The sequence below is a fragment of the Equus przewalskii genome, chromosome 20, assembly GCF_037783145.1.
Source record: "Equus przewalskii isolate Varuska chromosome 20, EquPr2, whole genome shotgun sequence".
Lineage (NCBI taxonomy): Eukaryota > Metazoa > Chordata > Mammalia > Perissodactyla > Equidae > Equus > Equus przewalskii.
Genome location: NC_091850.1, coordinates 6,866,072 through 6,892,150, shown reverse-complemented (window position 1 = coordinate 6,892,150; position 26,079 = coordinate 6,866,072). Strand labels below are relative to the sequence as shown.

The 26,079-nt window shown below is 39.7% G+C and overlaps 1 protein-coding gene across 8 annotated transcripts in view; it reads left to right on the top strand.

Annotated features, from left to right (window-relative positions):
• The window catches only part of MAST4 (microtubule associated serine/threonine kinase family member 4), a 576,955-nt gene that overhangs the window by 192,905 nt on the left and 357,971 nt on the right, over nucleotides 1-26,079 (top strand). For 7 of the 8 annotated variants that reach the window (XM_070586853.1, XM_070586850.1, XM_070586852.1 and 4 more), the window contains exon 3: nucleotides 6,974-7,098. The exons of the other annotated variant lie outside the window; for it this stretch is intronic. In XM_070586853.1, the coding sequence (XP_070442954.1) occupies nucleotides 6,974-7,098 (125 nt within the window). The remainder of the gene's footprint in view (nucleotides 1-6,973; nucleotides 7,099-26,079) is intronic. 8 annotated transcript variants of the gene reach the window in all.

Here is a 26,079-nt window from a genome sequence, read left to right as displayed (position 1 = left end):
AATACCTGTTTGAGTCCCTGCTTTCAATTCATTTGTGTCTATATTCAGAAGTAGAATTAAGCAAGGGAGGTTTTGGTCTGCAGTGGGGAGGGCAAAATGGTGGGAGTGTCCCTCCTCCCACTTTAATGGTGGCTGTGAGCTTTCTGGGGGCTACTGTGAGAGATTCCATAGATGCTCCAGTCGGCAGCAGCTTGGTGTAGCCAAAAGGTAAGGATACAGGATGAGAGATGTGAGCATGTGGTTCCATCTGCCTTTTCATGGCCCCAGCACAGTGCTAGCTTCCCTTTGTTCTTTTTGTCCCCAGCCCCTTTGCCTCTGTAATGCCACCCGCATTCTCCTTCCCTTTCTTATGTGGCTCCCCAACTTCACCAAAACCCTTGAGAGCAACACAGTGGTCACCTCAGCTTCCTTTTGTTCCTGGTTGGTGCCTTAGAGGATAAACACACTTTTTCAGAGTTCCTATGTATAACTGAGCACCAGAAGACGTATCTAAAGACTGCTTTGTTATGTAGTTACCAGGTCTTATTTTCCCTTTGGTGTCCTGTTTGAAGTCTAAGAGAAACAACCCAAAATGTAAGACTGTGGACCGACTGTAAATCTGTATTGCACTTCAGGTGATTTGGAACTTTTTACTAGAAGCTTTTAAATCTAGCAGTTACACTATTCCCTGATGATGAAGTAGGTCTCTGGAGGCTATATTTAATTCTTTGTATAGCCATTCTGCTAAAATTATTGCTGACCTGATATTTTCCTACTTCAGAAGGATACTTTGAGCTTTGGGTGCTTTGAAAGTGTGTATCTCATGTTTGAAAGCATGCATTCATGGCGGTCTTCCTTCTTGTTTCTTGGAATTCAAGATGGAAACAAAAGAAAATACATTCCAAGAAAGAGACCGTATGTAGCCTAGGTGGCACAAAGGCATAATCTGGGTCTAGGCTCAGGAATCGACTTATTTTCTTATATAGCCTTAAAAGACTACAGATCTCTTCCCACTCACTCTGTGAAGAAGAGGCCATGTGACCAAAACAGTACCAATAACCAGCATAAAAATCCCATTCAAATAACCTGTATGTCTATGGTTGAAGCCTGACAAATTCTTATATCACTCTGGCCAACTGATTCCAGCTTTAATACGGACCTTTATTTATTGCCTCTAAATTCCTAATTATGTCAGTAGAAAATATTTAATAAATGCTTTAATAATGGTATTGAATTTTAGAAATGTGTTTCTAAGAGCACAGAGCTGATCAAAGTTCCAGTTGTAACAACAGGCTTGATTCGGTGTTAAAATATAGTAGCCAGATTGTTAGGCAAGCTCACCTCTCATACAGCAAATTGGGAATGGTATTATCCATTAATTTCCACCCTGTGCAGCTGAATAATTCAGTTGACAGATGCTAATTTTCTTAAATTGTAGGCAGCAAATGATGCGTGAATGCAACAGCAACACACTTTTTAGAGGCTCTTAATTGTCATCAGAAAGCGAATTTATATAAAGTTTGATGTAATCACTACCAACTATGGCACAATGTTGATGCCTTCTAATGACTGCCTTAAATCCATCTGTTGTCCTCTTTTCCCTATTAACACTAATGGGGGTCCGGGCAGGAATAAAACATCCCATGTGTTGTGCTAAAAGACCTTCCAATCTGTAACATTTATATGATTCCTAAGGACAAGACTCATGCAAGAATCTTAGTGACATCTGAATCTAACCCGTGACAGCGTTATAAACATTACATTGTATAAGTGTATAAATGCTGCCTAACTTATTTTTCCAGTGGCTTAAAATTTTATTTCTTGCTCATCTTATAATCCATTGTTTGTTAGGTAGCTCTTTGTGTTTCTTATTTTTTTAAGTTTATATTTACTGAATGTTCATTGTATAATGCATTTTCTTTTTTGGTTTTACAACCACCCTATAAGTTTACAGCTGAGGAACCTGAGGCTTGGAGCAGTTCATGACTGAGTGATGGGATCAGTTTTGGGGATCAGAATTGGCACACAGCAGTCTGACCCTAGAGTCAACCATAACTAGAACAATCTATTTTTATCATTACTGGCAAAGACCTTTATGTCTGGTTGGGTTTGAAGAGAGTATAAGATAAGTATATGGGCTAAGTTCAAAAACTTACTTCAAGCTCAGTTCAAAAACTGATCAGTTATTGAACATCAAAATGTCTCCTTTAGGGTCAGGGTCTGTTGAAGTAACAAAAGAATTGAAGGCCGACAGAGTCTCTCCTTGCCAACTCTTTCCAGGCTCCTCTGAACCCTCTTTCTCAACTAGGTCTCAACCTTGGCGAGTAAAGACTTGAACAAACACTAACACAGTTTCTAACAGCTCAGGGCCACATCCTTAGGATGACCCTGGTCCCCTTAAAGTGCCTGCCTGACAAAACTGAAGGCTGCCTCCAAAATTTACTGTTTGTTTTGGCCGATGGATAGGGTCTCTATCTCCCATTCTGTGTGGGAGGATGGAATCCTAACTTCCATAACTGCCAGCTAGCAGCCTGGCACTTTCGCTTCCCTGACTCGACTGGGCCCCAGCTTGCACCCTGCCCTCCTCCTTCATTCTCCTGTTAAAACACCCAGTTACTTCTGTACATATTGAAGGTGGGTTAGTTCACGCTGGCCTCTTTTTCCCTATTGCAGTGGTTATTACTGGGTCAAATCTGTCCTTACCACTTTACCTAGTGTCTGGCTTTGTTTTTCTTTGCCAAGGCACACCTCTGGTCTTGTTACTGAGATTAGACTTACACCTGAGATAGTGACAAGTAAAAGGCATGTGGTGGTGTTCAAGTGGGGGATTTGAGAGGAGGAGATAACGGCGTGCGTGTCCTGGTAGCAGTGGTCTCCGCTTGCTCTAGAGTGCCCTGTGAGCTCTAACAAAGCGGAAGTGTTCAAAGCTTGGTTAGGAGTGAATGGAGAGAGGGGAAGTGGCTCTGGTTCCTTGTGCCCTCTCCCCCAGTGCTTGTTCTGGATCTATGCAGAGTCTGACTTCCCACCTGGGGCATCTCTGGGCTTACTGAGCGGGGATCCTAGCATATTAATTTCCTGCACTGAGGACTTATTCAGGAACTGTCCCTGCTTTTGTCCTGCCCTCCCACTGGCAGAAAGGGAGCCTTTCCCAGTTACAGCTGCCATGTCTTTCACGCTGGGACCATGATGAGGTTCTTCATGCTTCCTTTTTGCTCCCATTCTCCAGGGAACCTCTCCCCTGGCTTCTTCTCCACCCACATCCCTTGGGGAGCCCTCTTATCACTCACACCCCTCTCTGACATGATCTTAGGAACTACCAGTTTGAGGGGTGGAAGAAATTTGCTCTTGGCTAGTTTGCCATGTTGGATTATGGAGCACATTTTTTGAAAGCAATATTATATCATATACAGAAATTAATAGAGAATAATTCAATACAACCCCATATACTTGCCAGCTAGCTTTATCAAATCTTAATATTTGCCACATTCTTCAGATACATTTATAAAAAGTTAACATTAAGTATATTAAAACCACAAGTGAAAACTTAATTCCTTAGACTTTTAAGTTCAACTAAGAAATGCATTTATTCCCTGCAGATAGTTTTTAAAACAATAAAATATTACAGCATACTCCTCCCCGGACCCACTCCCCATTTTCCCTGCCAGAGATAACTACAATTCTGAATTTGCTGTTTATCTTTTCCATAAAGAAATACTGTTCTTTATTTTAATATTATTCATTGTTTTTCTTTATTTCTTTTGTGATCCATCCAAAGAGCCCATTACCATGTTTTACTTTGTTGCTGCGGTGGTTAGAGGATGCATTGATGGAGTTATGAAGTTCTTATGATAATGTGAATATTGATAGTGTATCGACTGCTCTCCATGTCCCAGGGTGAGTGCCTTAAGTGCACTATCCATTTAATCCTGTCTGCTACCATTTCCCACCTTTTCAAAAGATTTATTCTCTCTCTCTATATAAATATATATTGTTTTCTTATAAATGTAGAATCATCCTATCTTTACTTATAACTTGTATTTTCACCTAAGCATATGTGATGAATATTTTCCTGTGATAGGATTTGGGCTTCAGAGTAAGAATCCTTGTTTTGCCTCTTTATTAGCTGTATGCCCTTGTCTAATTGTGTAACCTCTCTGGTCTTTAAAGTGGGGATAATATTACGTAGTACCCCAAAGGACTGTTAATACATTGCATATAGCAACATATAGTGAGACCTCAATGTACTTTAGCTGTTATGCTATACTACAAATGAAATTTAAGAAAATAATCTCTTCGGTTTTTTATTTAGATTTGATCAAGTATTGATCAGAGTGTAGTTTAACTGCATTTCAGGCAACAAACATTTATTGAGCACTTATTAAGCGCCAGGCACTGTGCCAAGTACTGAAGATACAGAAATGAATGCCTATTTCTTCATCTCAGGGGGATTACACGGAGATAGTCTAATAATTATTTTCTACTAAAAGAAAAAAAGGACTGATTATAGAATGCTTCAGTGAACTAGAATGTTTGCCTTCAAGTTTTTCCATGATTACATTAAATTCTTCAAGTGTTTTTGTATCTACCCTTAGTGGTTTTTAAAATGAACAATCTGGGCCAGAGAAACGGTGAGGCCAGAGTAGAGTTTCTCCATCACACACACCTTGATATCACATAGTTTCTCTTCTCCTGTCAGCACTCCCTGAAACATGAAAAAAGAAAATATAAATACAGGAAAGACACAGGAGAGACCAGAAAAAAAAAAATCTATGGATTCCAATTCCTGGAGGTTGGTGTATTTCTTTGACAAGTAACGTCCTTCAAATAGTGAGAGTTATTTCCATGTTAAAGAAATCATTTTTTCATGTAATCCTGACGTTAGCATTCCTAAATGCAGTCTTAGAGTTTTCCTGTTCTTTTTCAATTAATGTCCTGTTTTTGGGTCCAAAGGGGACAGATTTCCCAAAGGCCCCCTTAGTCCAGCTTTTTAGTTCATGTTTCAAAATAAGGCAAGGAAAAAGATAAAAATTCTAGACTTTAAATGTAACATACCCTGCACAAAAATGTATCTTAATGTTTTTGAGATGGTGACTGGAACCACAGAGGGTAATTATATTTGAATTTTCAGTGATAGGGTTATGCTTCAATTAATTGATATTTGCTATATTTATTTGCTGGGAAAAAATCCTACCCTATTATGTGGGGTTAGTGGGGAATCGGTGACAAAAATCAATGTGATCCCATAAATATAGGTTACAGAAAGAAAGTCTGGCAGAAAATCACTGAAATGTTGATAGTGGTTTTCCCTGGTGTGATTATAGGTGATTTTTTTTTCTTTATATATATTTACTTTTTTTACTTGTGAGTGAAAGGAAACCAAACCCAAGCAGAAAAGATACTTTGCGTTCTTACTACTGTTATGATGAAATAGCTAACATATACCAGGTGCTTTACTTGTAAAACCTGCTAATCTCCCAACAGCTTCACGTAGTGGATCCCATCATCTCCGTTTTCGAGATGGCAAGTGCATCTGACTTCCTTCCTCCACATCATTCAGCTCCAGATCAAGATCTCAAAAGCAGATCTAGTTTCCTGTACAGTCTGTGTTTTCCACTATAAAATAAGAGAGTGAAAGAGCAATTTTGGCAAAATAAGTAGCCATTTTTTCCTTTGCAATTAAAATGTAGATTTCTGAAAGCAAGTGGGTCAGAGTATTAGACGTTTTAACATGAACAGTTGATAGGAGCTGCCCCGCGCTCCCGTGCTTTCATAGCACCGTCAGTTCCCATGGGCACTAAGAGTAAACTGGTTAATACATTGCAGTAGTTATTAACCAGTGGGAGATGCTTGGGAAGTGCATGCCTGAGGTAGGAGAGTGAGGCTGTTTCCCAAGGAACACATCTGCTGGGGAGAACCCCGGGAACAGGTGTTACCTCTGCTGCAGGGCCCCCAGCCACACACGCCACAGTCCCTCTTGATTCTGAGAGGTTCGAAGCTGGAGTCTCCACACACACAGCCCTCGGATGAGGTTTGATGGGTTGCCTGCTGTCTTTTCGTTGTCCCTTTGTGTTTTCTGGGAAACAAGTGTCCACTTCTCCTTTCATCGTTCAACAGATATTTAATGAGCACCTGCTATGGCCAGTCATTGCGCTAGTCTTGGGGCAAAGCAGATAAAAATCAAACATAGTCTCTGCTTTTACTGACTTTCATTATTCTGTGAATTTTCATGTCCATCCTAACCTCCTGAAGTCAAAAAGCCTTATTTCTTGTGTATTTGTAACTAATCTCGTCCATGTACTAAGGAAGTAAAACATTGTGAATTGGTTCAGCTATTTGACTTTTAAAGGCATACCTGTATATATTAGAGTTCAAGGTGGATGTAAATTACTCAGTGAACCTAAACTGACATTGATGTCCTGACTTATGCAAATGAATACCATTATGTATCCTGTAGACATGGTTGGATGACCACCAGTGCCTCAGAGAGAGAAGCAGGGAGAAAGAGGCACCAGCCCCATTTCACCTTGGAAGAATTCCAACTCTACCTTTTGTTGGTCATGATCTCCACTTCAGTCTTTTTTCTAGTTGATTCCTAGATCACTTTCCATATTAGATATTTTAAAAGTACATTTGTAAATGCACATCCTTATTTCTGTGATGCTGAGAATATTTTGTGTATTTGTGTATGGTCTCAGCATGGTCCCAGGGAACAGGCAGAAGTAACAAGATACTTCCTCCTGCCCTGGCTGAAAGCTACGGATGCTGGAGATGAAGAGGTTGACTTGGCTTTATGTGGGAAATCAGGGTCAGAACTTGCAACTGCATCTCCTGACTGACTTAAAACAGTTTGCCTCCAGTTGCTATTAATAAATGTAATTATGGAGTATGGCAGAAGTAGCACAGAAGGAGGATGGCCAAGGAGGGATCTGCCATCGCCATGCAAGTGCTGCCGTTCAGCCCGCCACTTACATTGTCTTCTCTTCAACCCCAACAGGGAGGTACCTCCTTCCAAATCCAGTTGCAGGTCTGGCCTGCCCAGCCTCGGTGGAGACGTCCAACCTCCTGCGCATGCGCAGCCAGGCCCTGGGCCAGTCGGCACCTTCGCTCACGGCCAGCCTGGTGAGTGTCCTCCAGCCCTGTCTTCTACGGGCTGGATTTCCTCCATCTCGCCACCTCTTTAGAGACTATTTTAAGTTTATTCACTTTAACTAGGTTTGAACTTACCTACATTTAACATTGAGCACATATTTGGCAAAGTGAAATTCCTTGCTTTCAGTATGCTAATTTTTTCCAAGGCCCGTCGTCTCCCCTAACCCCAACGATGTAATTTGGGGTATTTGTTTCAAATTGACTCTGTCTCTTCTCTTCCCTCAAAAGAAATGAAAATGTTTCTAAGCTTTTATTTATTTATTTATTTTTAACTTCTGTCAACCTTAAAAATAAAACAGCTAGTTATTTTACCAGCAAAACGAGTTTATTCTGGAATAGCCAAAGAATAGCAATTCAGGATATGCATGCTATAGTGGACCATGTGCAAATTCAACAAATAGAGGAGAGGAACTTTATTTTATAGAGAAAAAAGACGCAACTGGGAAGAGTTGTTTTGAAGGAAAGTCCGTTGGAGAAAAGCAAGAGTTCAGGGTGGTGATGGTTTCTCATTGGCTGAGTTGCTGGGTAGTCGATTTCTGTCCGGGATGTAATGTACATTTTTTCCTATAATTAATTGTTCTTTCCTGTTGAAGACTTCTAGGGGGGTCTGTAATTGACTGTCTTTCCTCTCGTTAACCTCGAATGGTACTACATGGGGGCTCCCCTTTCGGGACTGCTTATTCCATTTTAAATGAAGTTTCCTTTTATTAATTTTCACACTTCTTATTTGAAAATAGTTTCAAACTCACAGAAACATTGCAAGAATGAGAAAAATACGTAAAACACCAGTTGATTTTTGAGATTCAACTGTTAACCTCTTGCCCAATTTGCTTTATCATTTGCTTTATCTCTCTCTGTATATATGTATATTTAGAGATGTGTGTGTATAATTTTTTGGAACCACTTGAGAGTAAATTGGGTGTATCCTGGCCTTTTGTTATCACAGTTATCAACTTCAGTAAATTTAGTGCTGATACAAGCCTTTTATCTGCTCTGCCATCTGTGTTTCAGTTTTATCAATCGGCTCAATAATGTCTTCTGTAGCATTTTTTTGTGCTCCAGTATAGGATCCAATTTAGAGTCATCTATTGCATTTAATTGTCCTATCTATTTAGTCTCCTTTAATCTGGAACCTTTCCATAGCCTTTCGTTGCCGTTTATGACATGACAGTTTTTGAAGACTATATCCCCATGCTCTCCGCCACTTTTTTCAATGGAACATTTCTCAAATACCTGTGTCTGATAGGTCTGACGTTTCCTCATGATGAAATTCAGGTTTTGCATTCCAGGCCAGAATATGACATTGCACCCTCTCCGGGCATGCCATCTGCAGGCACATAAGGTCCATCTGCCCTTCAGTGTGATATTAATGTTTCCACCCAGGCAAGGTGTTACCCAATTTCTCCACTGCAGTTTGACTTTTCTTTTGCAATCAGTAAGCATTCTGTGGAGAGAAAGTTTCAGGCTGTACAAACGTGTTTCTCCTCATCAAAAATTTCCCCTAGACTTTACGTTCGTTCATCAGTCTTGCCTGGACTCTTCTTTTCTATGACAATTAAAAATGGTCATTATTCCAATTTTAACACTCTTTCCACATTTACCAATTGGCACACAGTGTAAATATTTGTGTATTTGTTAGCAGTGTGGATTCCTATGTTTTTTTTTCAATGTAGACCATTATTTATTTATTTAGTATTTTTGTGAGGAAGATTGGCCCTCAGCTAACATCTGTTTCACGGTCTTCCTCTTTTTGCTTGAGGAGGATTGTGCCTGAGCTAACAGCTGTTCCAATCTTCCTCTATTTTATGTGGGATGCTGCCACAGCGTGGTTTGATGAGCGGTGCTAGGTCCACGGCCGGGATCTGAACCTGCAAACCCTGGGGTGCTGAAGCAGAGCACGCAAACTTAACCACTATGCCACCGGACAGGCCCTAGACTTTTATTTTTAACCATGATGCTTATTAGGGTTTTGTTTTCTAGTGGACTCATTGCTTCTCTACTTTAACCTTTGGCTCAGCCTAGAGGTCTGTACAGGTTATTTTTGCACAGGTGGTGGGTTGTGTGGTATGGGAATAGGTTTTTAAACATCTTTTACTGATGACGATGCAAATAATATATAAATCTGTGTACTGCGATGCCTTATTTTATGCATTGGTAATAAGTCCTGTTGGATATTCGGGAGTCCTTCAGTAAGGCAGAGAGATTTGAATTAGCGCCAGGCTCTAGTCCTGCTTTTGCCTTTAATTGGCTGCATGAACTTGGGCAGGTCACTGAGTTTCTCAGGTTTTATCACCTCATCTGCAACTGCAAGATGAAAAGGAGTATTAAACAGTCTCTGGAATTCAACTTTGGGGTTACCTGATTCTACTTTCAGAATAATAAAGATTCTGAATATACTGAATAATTATCCCCAAAAAAGTTTCTTTCGGGGTATTTTATGACTTCAAAATTGACTATGATCTTTAAACCAAAATTCATCGTCTTCTTCTCATGTAAATTTTGGGGCTTATTTTTAAAGGAACAGTTAAAGTGACAGTAGTTAGCATTTTTCTCCTTCCCATCCCCAAGTTTGAAGTTACTTTTTCTTCTTGGGGAATTTTATTGAAAACTTATTTTATAGTAACCATTTACTTTTTAAGGAAAGTGGGAAATTCCTGACAATTAGGGATTTTTTTTTAAACAAGAGTGCTTTTTGGGCCACTGCAATATTATTCTTAACACTTAAATAGTAATCCTGTATGTTTATTGCCAAGTAAATCATTCTGATTAAAACAACACTGTCACAGGTACTATCTCTTATGATCTAATACTGATAGTCACGTAATCAGACACAGAAACTGATTTATTCATTAATAAAACACATCAGGTGACCTAAGATATTTGGTAATAAGATAGAAAAATAAGACGTATTAATAGAAAACAGAAGAAGAGTACTCCCAAAAATCTGTTTGATGACATTCTTATCAAAGAGTCACTTAAATTATTAGCATCTCTACCCTCCAACTTTTTATAGTGTTTGCTTAAGAGCAAAACTAGGGAAAATGCTAAAATACCATAGAGAGCAAACTTAAAATAGTCCCTGACTCGTAACAAGTCTCCAAGGTTAGCAGTATTAATACTTCTGTTCTTACTGTATTGTGAGGAGGCTTGGGTATAGAAGCAAGACTGCGATGAACTGTTTCCTACAGACAGTGGAGGTTTAGAATATAACCCTCATCGTATCTTTCCTTCAGAGGTTTCATCACTTCCTAATTGTGGTCTAAGGAGAACTCTTTGCGGCCTGCTGGACCAAGTCTTGGGTCCACCACCTTCTGTCCTGTGAAGAGCAGCAGCAGCTGGAGCAGAGCTGCGTGGCAGGGCATCATCTTGATCTCTTCCTTGTTCTGTGCCATATCACTTATTTCAATATGTCACTCAGTGCGTGTTAATGACTTTTCCTGCTTTTGGTATCCTTTGCAGAACCTTTAAAGTTAATCTGTTTCCTGTGTCTTGGATTGGATTACATCTAAATTATCCCTGCTGATTACAGCTCGCAGATTTGATAGAGAATGGTGCTGAAGAGGTGGAAATGTACAGCTATTAGAACTTCTTTTTTGTTTCCTTGTCTTCTAAACAGGCTGATGCTTCTGGTGGGGTGTTCAATAGAACATGCTTCACTCTGATCCTCTCTCCTCACCACTATCCTCACCCCCATTGCTCCCATTGCTGTTAAGTCAGTCTTCCTCTTGACTCCCCTTAGCATTTATCCTAGTCACCTTTGCTTTAGTTCTTTGTGTTAATGCCTCATTTTCCCCTACTAGACTGCCAGCTCCTTGAAGGCAGAAGTCCTGTCTGATTCTAACTTTCTGCTCCTCACTGCTCCTAGCACAACACGTTGAATCTAGGAGGCATTCAATAAATAATGTTGGTGGAATGAATAATTATTTGTGGAAAGTGACAGATTTCTCTAGTCGCAAGGCAAGAGTGATGGTATGATCCTGTATTCTGTAATGGGGGGCCTAATAAAACCATCCATCTAAAACCTCTCTGGTTTTGCTGTTCAGTGTCCAGCTTACAATTGTGATTAGCCTTAAAGTCCATGTAATGGGCCAAATCCCGTTTAGTTCCACATCAGCTGCTCAGAAAATATGGTGACAAAATTGTGAAGAGACTATCAGTGTCCATATTCAAGGAAATTTCATTAATCTGCTTGTAAGGAATCATGTAGTCACATCGGTTTAAATATCTTGTTGATTCTTTGAAGAAGTAAGATGAAGTCATATGTGTGTTCAGACGTGGAAAACTTGGAAAAATAGGAATCAATGTGGTTTATGTCCAAATGACAGCATTACACTTGATATAACAGAATTTCATGTTCAACACAACAACTTACAGTTCAGAAAAATATAGACCCTTAACTTGAGAAGTATTCATGTGTTAGTAAGATGTAAATGAAGGCCCTGTGGTTTGGTAGGTATGAATTTTAGTAAAAGCACAGCCTATAATGATTTAAATGCCATAGGCAAACTTGAAGGTAATGCTAACTACCTTCTCAAGGAGGAGATTAATTCCTAGCCTGAAGTATCTAGTTTTCCTTGGCAATGCTAAATGTAGTTGTGCTGCCTCTCCCAGACACATGGGGCATTTCAGATAAATGGCGTGTTGCCAATTCATCCTAAGTAGCCCGGTAGCTGGCAGAATACATGCTCAGCCAGTGTCCGCCTGCCGGGACACCAGCCAGGAGTCCTGATGAAGTGTCAGATGTATACTTCATATACATTAATCTGAAGAGGGGAAAACTCATTTCCCCATTTGCTTCCTCCATCTTTCTGTCCCTCCCCACACACACGGGTAGTTTATCAAAGAAGTCATAGTCGTCAAAAGCAGGGGATTTATACAGATGCTGCTTTCTGGCAAGAGAGATGGAAATTTCAGGAGGCAAAAGCAGGACCAGTGGTAACTTATTTTTCTGTAGGAAAATAGGCTTGTAAGCCTTGATGATTAAAGTTTAGAAATGGTGTATGTGGCCATCGTAAGAAATATTCACTTCTTTTGTACTTTGGAGTAATAGATGGATGGCAGAAGCACAGTGCAAATTCCTCTCTGGTATTTTTCTCCAATTTTCTTTTTGATTTGAATCGTGAACCTCATCTGTTTTGTTTGTGTGGACATCCCATCACATTCCTTCTGAGTGAGGTCTTCCTTGACTGTCCTGTTTGAAACTGCTCCCTACACTGCATGCCACACACCCCACTTATAGCCTTTTCCCCTTCCAATATACCACATAATTTGCTTATTTCATTATATATCTCTTATTACTCTAATAAAAAATTCCTAGGAGTGGAGATGTTTTTTCTGTTTTTTCCCAGCTATTTCCCCAGGGCCTGGAATAGCGCCTGGCACGTGGTAGGTACTTAGTGAAGACTTGTTAAATGCATAAGTGAATATATTTCCTTTCTGTACATCTTTAGTGCCTTAGAACAGAGTCTTTATTTTCTTTTTGTTTTTAATCTGTGATTAACTTTTTAGGATCATATTATTCAGCCTAATCAAGAAGCTATTCTTCAAGCCAGAGAGCAGTTAACTATGGAAACTGTATTCAGGAATGAAACTATAATTGTACGGTTGGAAAGTGGAAATGGAGGGAAAGCAGAGTGGTTGAAAGATCAACTCTAGTGTTTACCACTTATTAGCTGTGTGAGACTCAGTTTCTTCCTCTGTGAAATGGGGTTAATGGTTGTAGCGCCCTCATGAGGTTACTGGGAGGGTCAAATGAGTGAATTCTTATGTGGTACTTTGCACAGTGTCTGTCACTCAAGAAATGCTGGTGTCATTTTTCCTGGGGTTGGTAGGAAAAACGTTTCTTCGAGTTGTCAGCAGGGCTTAGCTGAGATGGTAGTATTGGAAGGGAGGAAAATGAGCACTGTTCTACCTGATCGTTTCGTTTGAGATAGTAGTTTAGCCTTTTGTCCTTACCTCCTTGCATGAGGGTTGCCCAGCTTGTTGTTTCCTTCTTCCTCATTTTCACTCAAATTCACCACCCCAGCAAACTGGGAGATAGCTTTCTAGAATAGGTAACTTTTTTGAAGGGGGAACGTGTTTTCACATATTATTCTTCAACTTTTAATATTAGGTGGTATAATTTTATGTTTCTTCAGTGGCCCTCTTTTGACATTGTATCCATTTCTTTTAATGGAAAAATTATGTTTCATGATGTACTATAAATATTAAAACCAAACTATTTAAACTCTAATATATCCAGAGAGCCTTGATGAATATTCATCTTTTCCATTTGCAAAAATGCATTATGAAGAGTCAGGGAAAATTCGCTAAACATATGCAAAAGTGCATTTTTCCTTTTTAATTCATTCAGAATGTACTGACATAATGTCAGCATTTATTTAGGGTACAGATTTTATTTGCAGTCATTTAATATTATATCAATACTTCATTAGCCTTATAGCGCAAAAACAAAAACCTGAGCCAAAAAGTACCAGTAGTTAACTCTGAGAGAGTATCTGTTAAATATTGATGTAGGAACAATTTGAATGCCCTTGGATAAATTGCTTAACAAAAGTTGTAGAGTACAACTATGAATTAGCATTTCTTCTCAGCTGTTATGACTCAATTGAAAGGCTTCATAATATTTCAATGTATGGATTTCTCACAATTTATTAAACTATTTCCTCTTTTAGGTTATTTCCAAGTTTTTCCTATTGCAAATAATGGCGATGAGCAGGCTTTTAATAAGACCTTGTTCACCTCTTTTTATTTTTTCAGGGCAGATTCTTGGAGTGGGTTGACTGCGGCAAAGGATGTGAGCATTATTGAGGTTCTCCGTACCGTTGCTAGATTGTTTCTCGGAACGCTGTGCAAATTTAGACTTACATGTATTGAGAAGGCACAACTCATTGCTCTCTGGCCAGCAGTCAGTATTGTCTTCTAAAAAAAACAAACAACTGGGGTAGTTTGTTAGCTGAAAAATAATTACTCTTTTAAATTTGCTTGATCTTTAGTGAAGTTGATATGGTTATTGGACACGTTGAACTCTTACACTAAAGCCCCCGGATAAAGCAAATATGAAGTTAGGGTTATCTGTGCCTGCTCCTGTAACTTCTGCCTGCCAGTCCCTAAGTCAGCTCACCATACCAACTGTGGGTAACCTCTGTTGCTTTTGGGATGCAAGAACTGCTGAGAGTGATTACAGTGTATGTAGCTGAAGGCATTATTCCACAGTTCAGAATTTTTTTCATCTGGAAAGTAGTAATCTCAATTGTGAAATAATGCCTTCAGCTGTGGACATTATAATCAGAGTCTCAGGAGTGCTTGTATTCCAGGAGTAATACATCTCCTGGTTATTACCCCCTGAGCTAGGTTCTGTTTATAGTGAAGGGATGAATTTTCATAACTCAGTGCTGAAATAGCAATAGGGACCCCTGAGCAGATTATTATAGGTCAGGCCTAATCCATGAAGATAAATCTCATTATAGGCTCACCTGGGCCCATCCCGAGAGTAGCTAGTTTAACAGGAGTCTGTAAATCAAAGATCAGCTTAAAAACAAACTAGAAAATCCTCGCTATAATCTCAGTACTGCCTCTGTGAACAGATACTCTCAGTGTGCATCCTTGCTCTAAACATGCTTGGGTGCCGTGAGATTAACTAACAGAAAACATGTGAAGTGTGTTGTGATTCAGTCTCTGCATGAATGAAGAACCACTTGTTTTGGGGGAGAGGTTTTTTTTCTAAAATGAAATTCCACCCAGAAGTAGTCGCTTAAAACTTCCCATCCCAGTTTTCTCTTCCTCATATTTTGCGAGGATTAAAAAATATGCAAGACCTTATGTATGTGTTGTCCTCCTGGGAAGGACGGGCTGCCTGCTGGAGTGGCTCTCTGCGTGGGTGTGCCTAGACAGACTGGTCAAGTGTGGACTTCTTGTTATCAAAGGCATCTGAGAGTCAGTGAGCTGAATCGTGCCCATAAATATTGTGTGGGATTTAAAGAGTAGAAATGCACCCCCTCTTTTAATTGCTTTAGTACAGGAAAGCAAAACAAATTTATAACAGCTATACCATATACATGTATGTACATGGTTGTGTGTGTGTGTGTGTGAAAGCTTAGGTTTCATGTATTACCCACTTACCCAACCAGTGTGCCTATTTAGGAGCTGACCAACCTGTTCACCAAGCACTGTGAGATGATCCATAGAGTGGTAAGTGCTGGCACTTCAGTTGCCCTATTCCTCACCGTGTCTTTAGCATCAAGGGCAGTGCCTGGTGTATTTTTAGAACTTAGATAATGGTTGTTTATTAACAAAGATCGAGGAAGTCTTAATTCTAAGTTTCAATAGTTTTGCTCTGGTGGACTCCTGGTGTGACACAGCTTGTCCTCTCTGGTGTCCTTTTGCCCCTGTGGTAAATATCAGCACTTGCCTATTTGCTGTCTTATTGCCAAAAGGATTCTGCAGCTCAGGAAAACTAAGAAACCCATAGTAATTAGACAGTGGTTTGTGGGAGGGAAGGTATTGGGATGTAACGTTTCCTTTCTTGTGCAAGATGAAAAATTATCATTTTAATTCATAGGCTTCTTAGGAAATTCCTGGTTATTGTGGCTCTGGAAAAGCCAACATACTTCAATATTTTTCTACCTTATTTCTATAGATATACTTGGATGATTAGTGGAATGAGTACTTTTGGTATACTTATTTCTTGTTCATTGGCAGCTGAAGTATCAATCTACTCTTGGATTCTGAATCAGTGTAATCCTCATTATGCTCATTTGTCAGTTAATTGACTAATAATGGAGTTCTTATATAGCTAGTATTAAAACCTGTATAGAAAAGATGTGACACATGGTCTTGCTTTTTAAGGAGCTTCTAAGCTAGTTGAAATAAGACTTCTGAGCCATTGGAGAGCAAAGTAGAAGATAATAACATGCTGGATAATTTGCAGCTGTGTTTATAGATGTGGCAGAATGACACGGGCTATAGGTTTCTGGCAAGTTTTGGTTAGGCAAGCTTTAAGGTGTAGTGGAACTATGTCCATAGTGGAACGGAGTCTTTATCTTCGTTAGATTCAACGACTGGAGGTTAATAGTGGCTTACTGGATTCTGAGATCTTTTCTGTGTGATCTGACCCTAAGTGAAGAAGGGAGCAATGTAGCAATTCCAACCTAGCTATTTGTGACAGCTAAATACTTGCTTTTATTGTTCAGATACTCAACCTCTATTTAAATAAAATACTTAAACAAGGGGTGCTAAGTAGCAGAGAGCATTTTTGCAAACAATATGCAAAGGCATAAAGCTCTTGCTGGAGTTTTGATAATGCTGACCTCACACTAGGACTGAGTGTCATTCCAAGCCCTAGGGCTTCTGCAAGGCTGCTTCCTTAGAGCCCTACCTTCACTTTTTCTTTCTTTTACCTCTTTTTCTTTGTCTCTGTACCTTTCTTTTTATCTAAGATGATCCACCACTAAAACGTGGATTGTTCTCCAGATGGTGTGTATCCTAAGAATCCGAGATACTGCGTTATTGTTTGCACTGTAGAATTCTGCATTCAGTATTTACTGAATGGGCTTTACTATATCATGGATTTATATATAGATCCCCAAGAAAATGGGTATACATTTATCATTCTTTTTGCAAGAATGAAAGCTTCTTCTAGAATTCTTGTGAAATGTCTCTTCATTGCATGAAACCAACTTGTTTTTCATTATAGATGCCCCCAGCTTTGCTTATATATATGCTCAGTTAAGTATGTTTGTTTCTTTCCTTGTTTGTTTGGATAAGTGTAAGTCAGTTGCTTTTTTTTTGGTTCCTAGACACAAGCAGTGGTAAGTTTTAACCTGATAAATAATATGAACCTGTGATATCATTTTGTCCCCCCTTTTTACATACTTCTGATCAAAAAGTCATTAATTAAACTTCAAGGAACTTCTGTGTTTTCTCCATTTTCTGGAAAACATCCATCCCCTTGACAGATTCACTTGATGGAGGGACGAGGGTTTCTCATCTTTACGTATTTCTAAGGTTTGGCAAAATAATTTGGGCAGTAGCAAACCACTTAGCATTCCTCAGAGGGCATCAGATGCCTTGTCCCATGCTCTTCCTTGTTCTGAAAAAAGGAAACCTCTCTATGCAACTCCCTTCTTTTTGCCTGGCCAATGCCTACTTGTACTTTACCACATGCCCTTCCTTTCCTGGAGCTTTCCCTGTCCCTTTCCTGCTCTGTCCACCTCACCTCAATCTGGGTTATGTGACCCTCCTTTGAATTGTGCATATCCAAACCAAAGCGTTGATCACCTAGGACTGTAAGGGTCTCTGCTCGCCTTCTCTGGCTTCCCTCCTCACCCCCAAATGGTCTGATTGCCTAAAGAGCCCAGGAAAATGATCTGCAGCTGATGAAGATGTGAGCCTGGCGTATTTCATTAGATGGGCTCTTAGAAATAATGCTAGATGAAATATCATGGGCTTATATTAGGTTGTGCCCATAGCACCTCTGTACATTTTAATTGACCTTTCAGAGCTTTGCTTCTGAAAATGAATCCTGGAATTGGAGAATTTTATGGATGACACAGACCTTGGGTCACCCCTCTCCCCTTGCCTAGAGAGATTGTGCACTGCACTGGCCCTTATCTAAATTGTGATCATTTTTTACAAGCACTTGATTTAGAATTTAATTATTGTAGGCAGTTTAGAATAATGTTTAAGAGCATGGGCTCCAGAGCCAGGCTGCCTGGGCTGGAATCTGGACTTTACCACTTACTAGATGTGTGACCTTGACCAAAGAACATAACCTTCCTGTTCCTCTGAAAAATGGGAATGTTAACAGTACCTATCTTACATGGTTGTTGCTGGAATCCGGTGAGATGGTTGCATGTATGGCACTTGGAACACATAGGAAGAACACAATGATGTTAACCATTATTATCATCTTGTTCAAAAGCAATAAGTAGACGTATTAATTTACTAAACTAGGGAGGCTAAGTTTTATTAAATGCGTATCTGAAGTTTATGGTTTAGAGAATTGATGAAGCTGGCCTCGTAAAGATAGGATTCTCTGATTATTTTCAGATAACTGCAGGTCTGCTATGTTTTCTGCAGGATAATTCGTAAGGCATGAAGCTTGTTTGAAACTACAGTTTATGGGGAAAGAATAATGTAGCATTTTCAACATAAGGTAAACTTCCAGGGGTGACGTCATTAAACAATAAAAAAATAAAATGGCAACTAGAAAAAAAAAACCCTCAACTCCTTTCTTTCATTCCTCTCCTTGGATTATACAAAAGACTTATCAGGATCTTGGTTTTCATGAGTCTTCTTTTTGTATCAAATATATGACTTGCTTGCTTTTGAAGTGACGTTTTGTATACCTCTTACCTCAGTGCCTGTATAGTCAGGCGTCGCTTACTGACAGGGATACATTCTGAGAAACCTGTCCTTAGGCGATTCCGTTGTTGTGCAAACATCTTAGACTGTGCTTACACAAACCTAGATGGTATGGCCTACTACACACCTAGGCTGTATGGTACTAATCTTGTGGGACCACTGTTGTATATGTGGTCCGTTGTTGACTGAAAGGTCGTTATACAGCATATGACTGTGTTTGGACCTTTAGAATACTAACATCTATATTACTGAAAATATTATTAACATTGCCATCTTTTTTCCCCAAAATGTTGCTATCATTTGTCCAGGTGGAACAAAGTTAGAGGCTACCTGTTGGGCCTCTAACATTTTTGCTGGCTTACTTCATCAGTAAAACGTTTTTGAGTATGCTTCCCTAATGTGTGAATATATTTTTAAATGATTTACATGTTCTTAGAGATGGTATTAAAAATATTTGGGAAGAAACCTAAAAATAGAAATACCTTAAGACCCAGCTATCCCACTACTGGATATCTATCCAAAGAACTTGAAATCAGCAATTCAAAGAGACTTATGCACCCCTATGTTCTTTGCAGCATTATTCACAATAGCCAAGACATGGAAGCAATCCAAGTGCCCATCAACTGATGACTGGATAAAGAAGATGTGGTATATATATATACAATGGAATACTATGCAGCCATAAAAAATGACAAAATTGTCCCATTCACAACAACATGGGTGGACCTTGAGGGTATTATGTTAAGCGAAATAAGCCTGATAGAGAAAGACAAACACTGTATGATTCTACTCATATGTGGAAGATAAACAAACACATAGACAAAGAGAACTATTTAGTGGTTACCAGGGGGAAAGGGGGTAGAGGGTGGGCACAAAGGGTGAAGGGGCACACCTGTAAAATGACTGACAATAATGACCAACTGAAATTTTACAATGTTGTAAACTATCATAACCTCAATTGAAAAAAAAAAAATATTTGAGCAGACCTGTGGATCTCCACTGAGAAACCATTAGAACATTTACTGTAGCGTTTTAGCAGGGACCTGGAGGCATCGCAGTTTGCCAGGTGTTGATCATTCAGTTGCCACATCATAGGCGGTCCAGGGAATGCTGGAGTGGTGATGGGTGAGTGGGAGTATACTCAAAGAGCTTGAGGCAGTGGCTGTTTGCCAACCTGTAAGGAAGCATTTTAGCCTTCAGAACTGGTGCCTATCAGCTGAGTCTCAGCTGGAGTATCAACTTATGAAATATACTAGAACCAACAAAAAAGAGGAGCCATAGAATATGGAATCTGATATTCTAATAATTTTTTCCTAAACCCCATTTGATCATATTGTGTACCCCTGGGGTGCCCATATTCCTACTGGTAGATCCTTGGAATAAACTAGAACATCTGCCTTTTAGACCTGCCAGAGTAGAGCTTTATTGATTAAAAAAGAGTTTTGAATATTCGGTGAGGCTGCCTTTCTTTTATTTTTTGGAAAGCTTCCTTTTGTTTTACTTTTAAGAGAAAGGAATAGCAGATCTTTGCTGCACATGTCATTAACTGCCACTAAATTGACACAAATGTTGACAGTTATTGTGAGAACTGTTTCAAAGCTAATTATGTTAATTAGAATGTAACATACCAGTAATTGCATGTATTCAAACATCATACCATCACTTTTTGTATTTTCTTCTCCAGATGTAAGACATTCATTCATTTGCTGCTTGAAAAGCTGCAGAATTATAGCTAAGATAACAAATAATTGCCAGCAAATAAAATTGGTTCTTTAGAAATATACTCTAATTGGTTAGCTATGTAAAAGACAGAAACAAATGTTAGCATGTGAAGCTTGTAAATTAGGAGCATTGCTTATGAAATCCTTAGTTTTGGGCTTTTCATTTAAATAAGCCTTCTTATTGCAATTAATATTATCGTTTGGTTTATGACCCTTAAAAATATATTTCCTCTCAGCATTTCTTGGAGTTCTAATTTGGCTTTCCTGTACATGTTAGATGATTTGCAATTTAGATTTTAATTTGATTTCCATTCTTTAAAATGCCATTTTTCTTATATTTCATTTTTATTTAAAGCATGATTCTCTGTGTACTTGTGGAAGTGAGGCATATGCAAACTACTGGGAAAATCAAGCTTTTAAAGTGAGCTGAGAACATAAAACATTTTAATAGGAATCTCGCGTAACTAAACTAAGTGTTTGAGAGCCCAACCAGAGAATTATGGCTCTTTGGAAACGAACTTTATGTGACACGGTGTTCCTAGTTTATCCTCTGCTATTGTTCTTTAGAAAATAGGGTTTCTATCATAGATTTTAAATCCTCACCACTTCTTATGTATGTGGAGTGTTAAATACGCCTCTGCCTCATGATTTGGGGGCCATGGCTGTTTGAAGACAGAGTTTCGGTCTGTGTAGTTGTTAGAGTTTTGAGTGTATTTTTTTCTATTGAGAATTTCGATGTGTGTCCCTCTTCTAAATTGAGTGCGTGTGGATTTTTTTTCCCCGTTGTGAACCACATAAATCAGCCCAACACTTTCAATGCCGTGACCTTAATTCTCTAGGTTTTGCAATAGGCCTTTCTCAAGTGAGTGGACTCATAGTCTGGCTCTAGTGTGTTGTGCTCCGAAGGGAAGAGCATTTCTTCTTAACCCCTTACAATGATCGTGGGTAATTCTGCTGGCAGGTGCTGTGTTCTGCCTATTTTTCTGCTAAGATTTTTGTTCATTGTTTTTGGGGCTCCTGTCATCCTTGGCATACAGGTCCTTTGTTCTTGTTTTGTTTACTAACTGTTCTTCAGCACATAGCAGGTGATGAAAGAGACCAGCATGTTTGGAGTTGGGAAACTTAGGACTGAATTCCAGTAATGACATTCCTTGGCTCAGTAATTTGGGACAACTGTCACTTAACCTCCTTGAACCCTGATATCCTCATTAGTAAGATGGAAATGGTTAATCCTGACAGCATTGTTGTAACAATTAAAGAACATAACATGTAACAGAGCTAACTGCTAAGTATTAGGCACTCTTTGTGTTTCTCTGTTTCTGGGCTCTGTATGCTGTAACGGTCAATTTATCTATTCCTGTGCCAATATCCCACCTTCTTAATTACTGTAACTTCATAACAAATCTTATTAATAACTGGTCAAGAAAGTTCCCTTGTGTTACTGCTGTTCTTTAAGAGTGTTGGCTATTTTTGGCATGTTTATCTTCTGTATAAATTCACTTGTGAAGTTCCACAAGCTGATTGAGATTTTGATTAGAATTACATTAAATCCCAAGATCAATTTGGGAAATTGACGTTTTTATGATGTTGGTTTTACTATTCTGGAGCATAGTATATTGCTCCATTTACTTAGGACTTCTTTAATGTTTTTTAATAAGCTTTTATTCTTTTCTACAGGAAGAATTTGTATTCTTTTCTTACATTTATTCTTAGGCACTTTAAATAACACCCTTTAAAAATAAGCATGTATGCCTGTTTGCTAATGTATGGAGATTCATTTGGCTTCTGTATATTAATTGTTAAATTAATCAACCTTACTAATTCTTATGGGTCCTTATTCATGTGTAGATCTGGGGCATGGGATTTTTCTGAAGACAGTGCAGACAATGATGATCTACAAATAATAGCTTCATTTCTTTTTTTTCTAATCTTTATAGCTTTTATTTCTTTTTTAAAAATCTTACTTCACTAACCAGGACTTCTGGGATTCTGTTGAATAGAACTGGTGATAGCATACATTGTTGTCTTATTCTTAAACATAAAGAGAATGCTTTGAACATTTCATATTAAGTATGATGTTTGCTGTGGTGCTTTTCTTTTTTTTCTTGAACTTATTTTTGTTAAGGAATGAAAGAGCAGTTCAGCTTATTATTCTTTTTCCAAGTGTCCAGTCAGTTTATTCCTGCACTGGCGTTGAGCAACCTCCCTTTCCCCCTAATGTATAATACCACTTTTAGCATATACTAAATTCCCAAGTATGTTATGAGTCTATTTCTTGATTCTGTTCTCTTCCTTGGGTTTGTCTTCCTGTATTTATATCATATCATCTAATTCCTGTAGTTTCATGCTATTTTTAACATCTAGTAGGGCTGGTAGGGAAATCTCACATCTCTTAGTTAAATTTATTTTCAGTTGCATTTAAAAGACTTCCCCTCATTTTAACATTTTTTTTTTAATCTCTGGAAATAACTGCCTCATTTTCTTTGAAAGCCAGTGAGAGAAAAAAAAATCATCCCTTGTGAAAATATGAAACATTTGCTGCTTTTATAAGATGATAGTGCTTTTGAGTCGTCAATAGGGAGAGAAACCGTTCTTTTGTCAGGTTTCTATGGTCAGCCTCCTGGCCCATGCACTGTGCAGCGTCAGGGCATCATTTTCTCCTGGGTTTAATGTGGAATTTTCTTGAGGAGTCACAAGACACATAACCCTGAACCAGCTGCCCCCTGGAGCAGGACTTGCTGATGGCTGCGGCCGCCAGCCTCACAAGCTGGAGCTTACTGGGAGCAGGTCTACAAAGGCTGGGGATATTTGCAGAGGCAAGAGTTGGGAGTGTGAGGTCCAGCTCTCCCTCTCGGTGTGGAGATTCGCCTGCTTTGCCAATCCCAGGGGATACTGCCTTAATTTCATGAGGGAGTGACCAAGCTTCCTTATAGCTTGCAGTTGTGAAATCATAAAATGGCATTCCCAGCCAGGCAAGCTCTAGAGATGTTTTCTGCCATAGAAACTTTTTCTTGTTGGCAGTGTCACAGAGGCAGCCAAAGGAGAAGTATAAAGTTAGTGACTGCACCACTTTGCTGGGCATGAGCTGTTTTCCCAAACTGTCTTTATCCTGAGTTATTCACAACGTCCTCTGCCTCTTGTGCTGATGAGAAGGACGTGCTCATGGGGGTTGGGCACTGACAGCACACAGGAGTAATTCCCGTCATCCATCAAGCCTGACAACTCTTGGATTCCTCGCCCTGTCAGAACAGGGAGAGGCTTGAGCAGGCTTGAGTGGTCCCCACTTGTCTGGCATTTTAAACAAATCTGAATTTGATATGAAGTTAACTAGATGCAGCCGAAGTTGCTGGTGGCAACAGTTTTCACTAAAGTCCTACGCTTATAACCTATCCCATAAGGCTGTCAGATGTGACAAACGTGCGTCTGAATTATGACCATCATCTGAGGCTGTCACCACAGAAAGCTCTTCATTAAGAGAAAAAGATTAGGAATCTGATCTGAGGGGAAATGGAACTGCATCTTTGATCAGGTAGAACTTTATTTAGCTTTCTATCCCAGGAGTCTTAGATCCAGTTGATCACTTGGGAAATTCAGGATTAGGTAAGTTCTCTGTTCTTTATTTTAAAAAATAAAGTTTATTTTTCTATCATAAGATGATAAATTTCCATAGTAAATTTAGAAAATTTTCTTAAAAGGTGGAGATAAAAATCATGCATAATATACAACGATGCTTAATATCTTTTCCCTAAACATAGATTTTCGTTTTTTTTTTCATGCATCCTGGTAACTTGTGACAGCACATATGCACTTGTCCTTGCTCACATCTCTAGTTTTCCCCAAGATGCCAGTCTTGGGCTGGTTACCTGTCTGATCTTAGTTTCTCCCTTTGGCTTTTTTTCTGCCCATTTTCCTTTTCTATAGTTCACAACTCTGGCAGTGGAACTCTCAGGGTTTCCATGTCTCAGCGGGTGCTAACCCTTTGTCCCAGGTGCCCCGTCTGACCGACTGTTGCTGCTCATCTTTTATTCATGTGACCTCGTCCCTCTCATTCTTCTATTTCCTTGCACCCCACTTTCCTCTCACAGAGGAGTTTACATTCTAATGCCCATGGGAATTGTGGAGCTGAAGGAACTGTGTAGTCGAGCATTTCCTCCTTGCATGCCCTCTCCTCAGACAAGCAGGGGACCTGGTTCCTGAAAGAATGTGTCCCTCAGGCACCTGCTTCCCAAAGACTGTGAAGTCCTCTGCTTCCACTGCCATCAGCCCTTTTGTGTTGGCTGCATTGATATCAAAGCTGATATCCCTAGATATCTCTAGATGGCAGCATCTGCCTCCCTCTGCCTTGCAGCTAGAACAGAAAAGAACAGTTGACTGTAGCGCTGAGGAGGATGTGTAGTGTGTCGCCCTGGTCTTTACCGCGCATGCTTCCCCTTGCCCTTTCTTGTTTCCAAGTGCATTTGAAACTCTGTGGATGGTCATGAAGGGGGAATACCTGCTACATCCTTTTCCTGGGTTCTTCATCAGTCTCCAACTGGCAAAGCCAGAGACATGAATCAAATTATTCAGTTGTGTTTTGTCCAGTGGAATTTTGTTGTGAGGGGCATTGCTTTAAAATGTAGCCTGAGGTTTTTCGTTAGTAATGTTTTTAAGGAATGCTCTGGAGGGCTGGTGGGTAGTGCTGGCTTGAGGCAGGAACCAAAATGCTAGATGCTGGGTCCTGTTCTCCCAGTTTTGGGCAAGCCCTCTGCTTTGTGAAGCTGAGTTTGTTTTTGAGCAACTCAGTTTAACATTGATGTCAATATATGCAGCCCCAAATCAAATTATATTGTTTCCTGGTTCAGAAGACTTTAAAGATAAACATAATGCAGAGTTGAAATCAAGTACAAGAGAGTGTTTAGCTTTTTCAAAGTGTCTACATTATTATGTTGGAATGTTTGGCTAGTTGTGATTTTTCTTTACCTGTCTGTTCCCCCGTGAAACTTTGGGCGCCTGACAGCCCGTGTCTGTGTCCCCTGTTGTCCTCAGTCAGGCCAGCACCCACGAGGTGCTCCTGGAGCCTCCCTCACGCTAACAGCATCCTCTTTGCCCCACATTTGGTCGTGGTGCTGATACTGCAGCACAAACCGTTCATCTCAGAATATTTAAACACACATTCTCTTTGCCTCGACTTCCACGTTCCGGTGGAATTGGGTTCAGTCGGTATAAACAAAATATCCAACAGCTCAGCAAGTGCCTACACTACGTTGGATGTGGTGCCTGTGTCCCTGGTCAGCCTTTTCTCTGCTGCTGTGGAAATTAAACCCAGGCAATGAGATGAGCCAGACTCTGAATCGTAAGGTGCATTTGTGTGCTTTATTGGGAAATGTGCAGGTTGGAGAGGTGCTCCTTACCTGAAGGTTGTTTTAAAAATGAGACCCAGGATTTCTCCCAGAGTTAGGAGGGATCGTTCCTAACTGCAGACCCACCTATTGCGCACCAGCACGTGCACCCTTCACCCTGTGTTTTTTGTTCTTGATGCCTTTCTCCAGAGTCTGGAACCGAAGTGCCTTCTTCCCTCCACAGGATGCGGCATTTAGACAAATAGCTTTAGACTCAGAGGGAAGGGTGTATTAATTCATCTGGGAGAGAACGTACAAGCTGCTGGCTCTTTGGGCATTTCTTTAGCGATCACTAATCGGAAATGCTCTTCCCATGTGTTACTTTTCTAATAAATAAATAGGGGAGCCCTGAGTTCCAAATAAACACATAGGGGAGGCTTGTGGTCATCCATGACAACAATAGAATTCAGAATTGTATAACTGTGATTGGTAATCAGTCAGCAGCACCCTCACCATGTCCTCATTTGGGGGATATTCTGCCTTGGAGG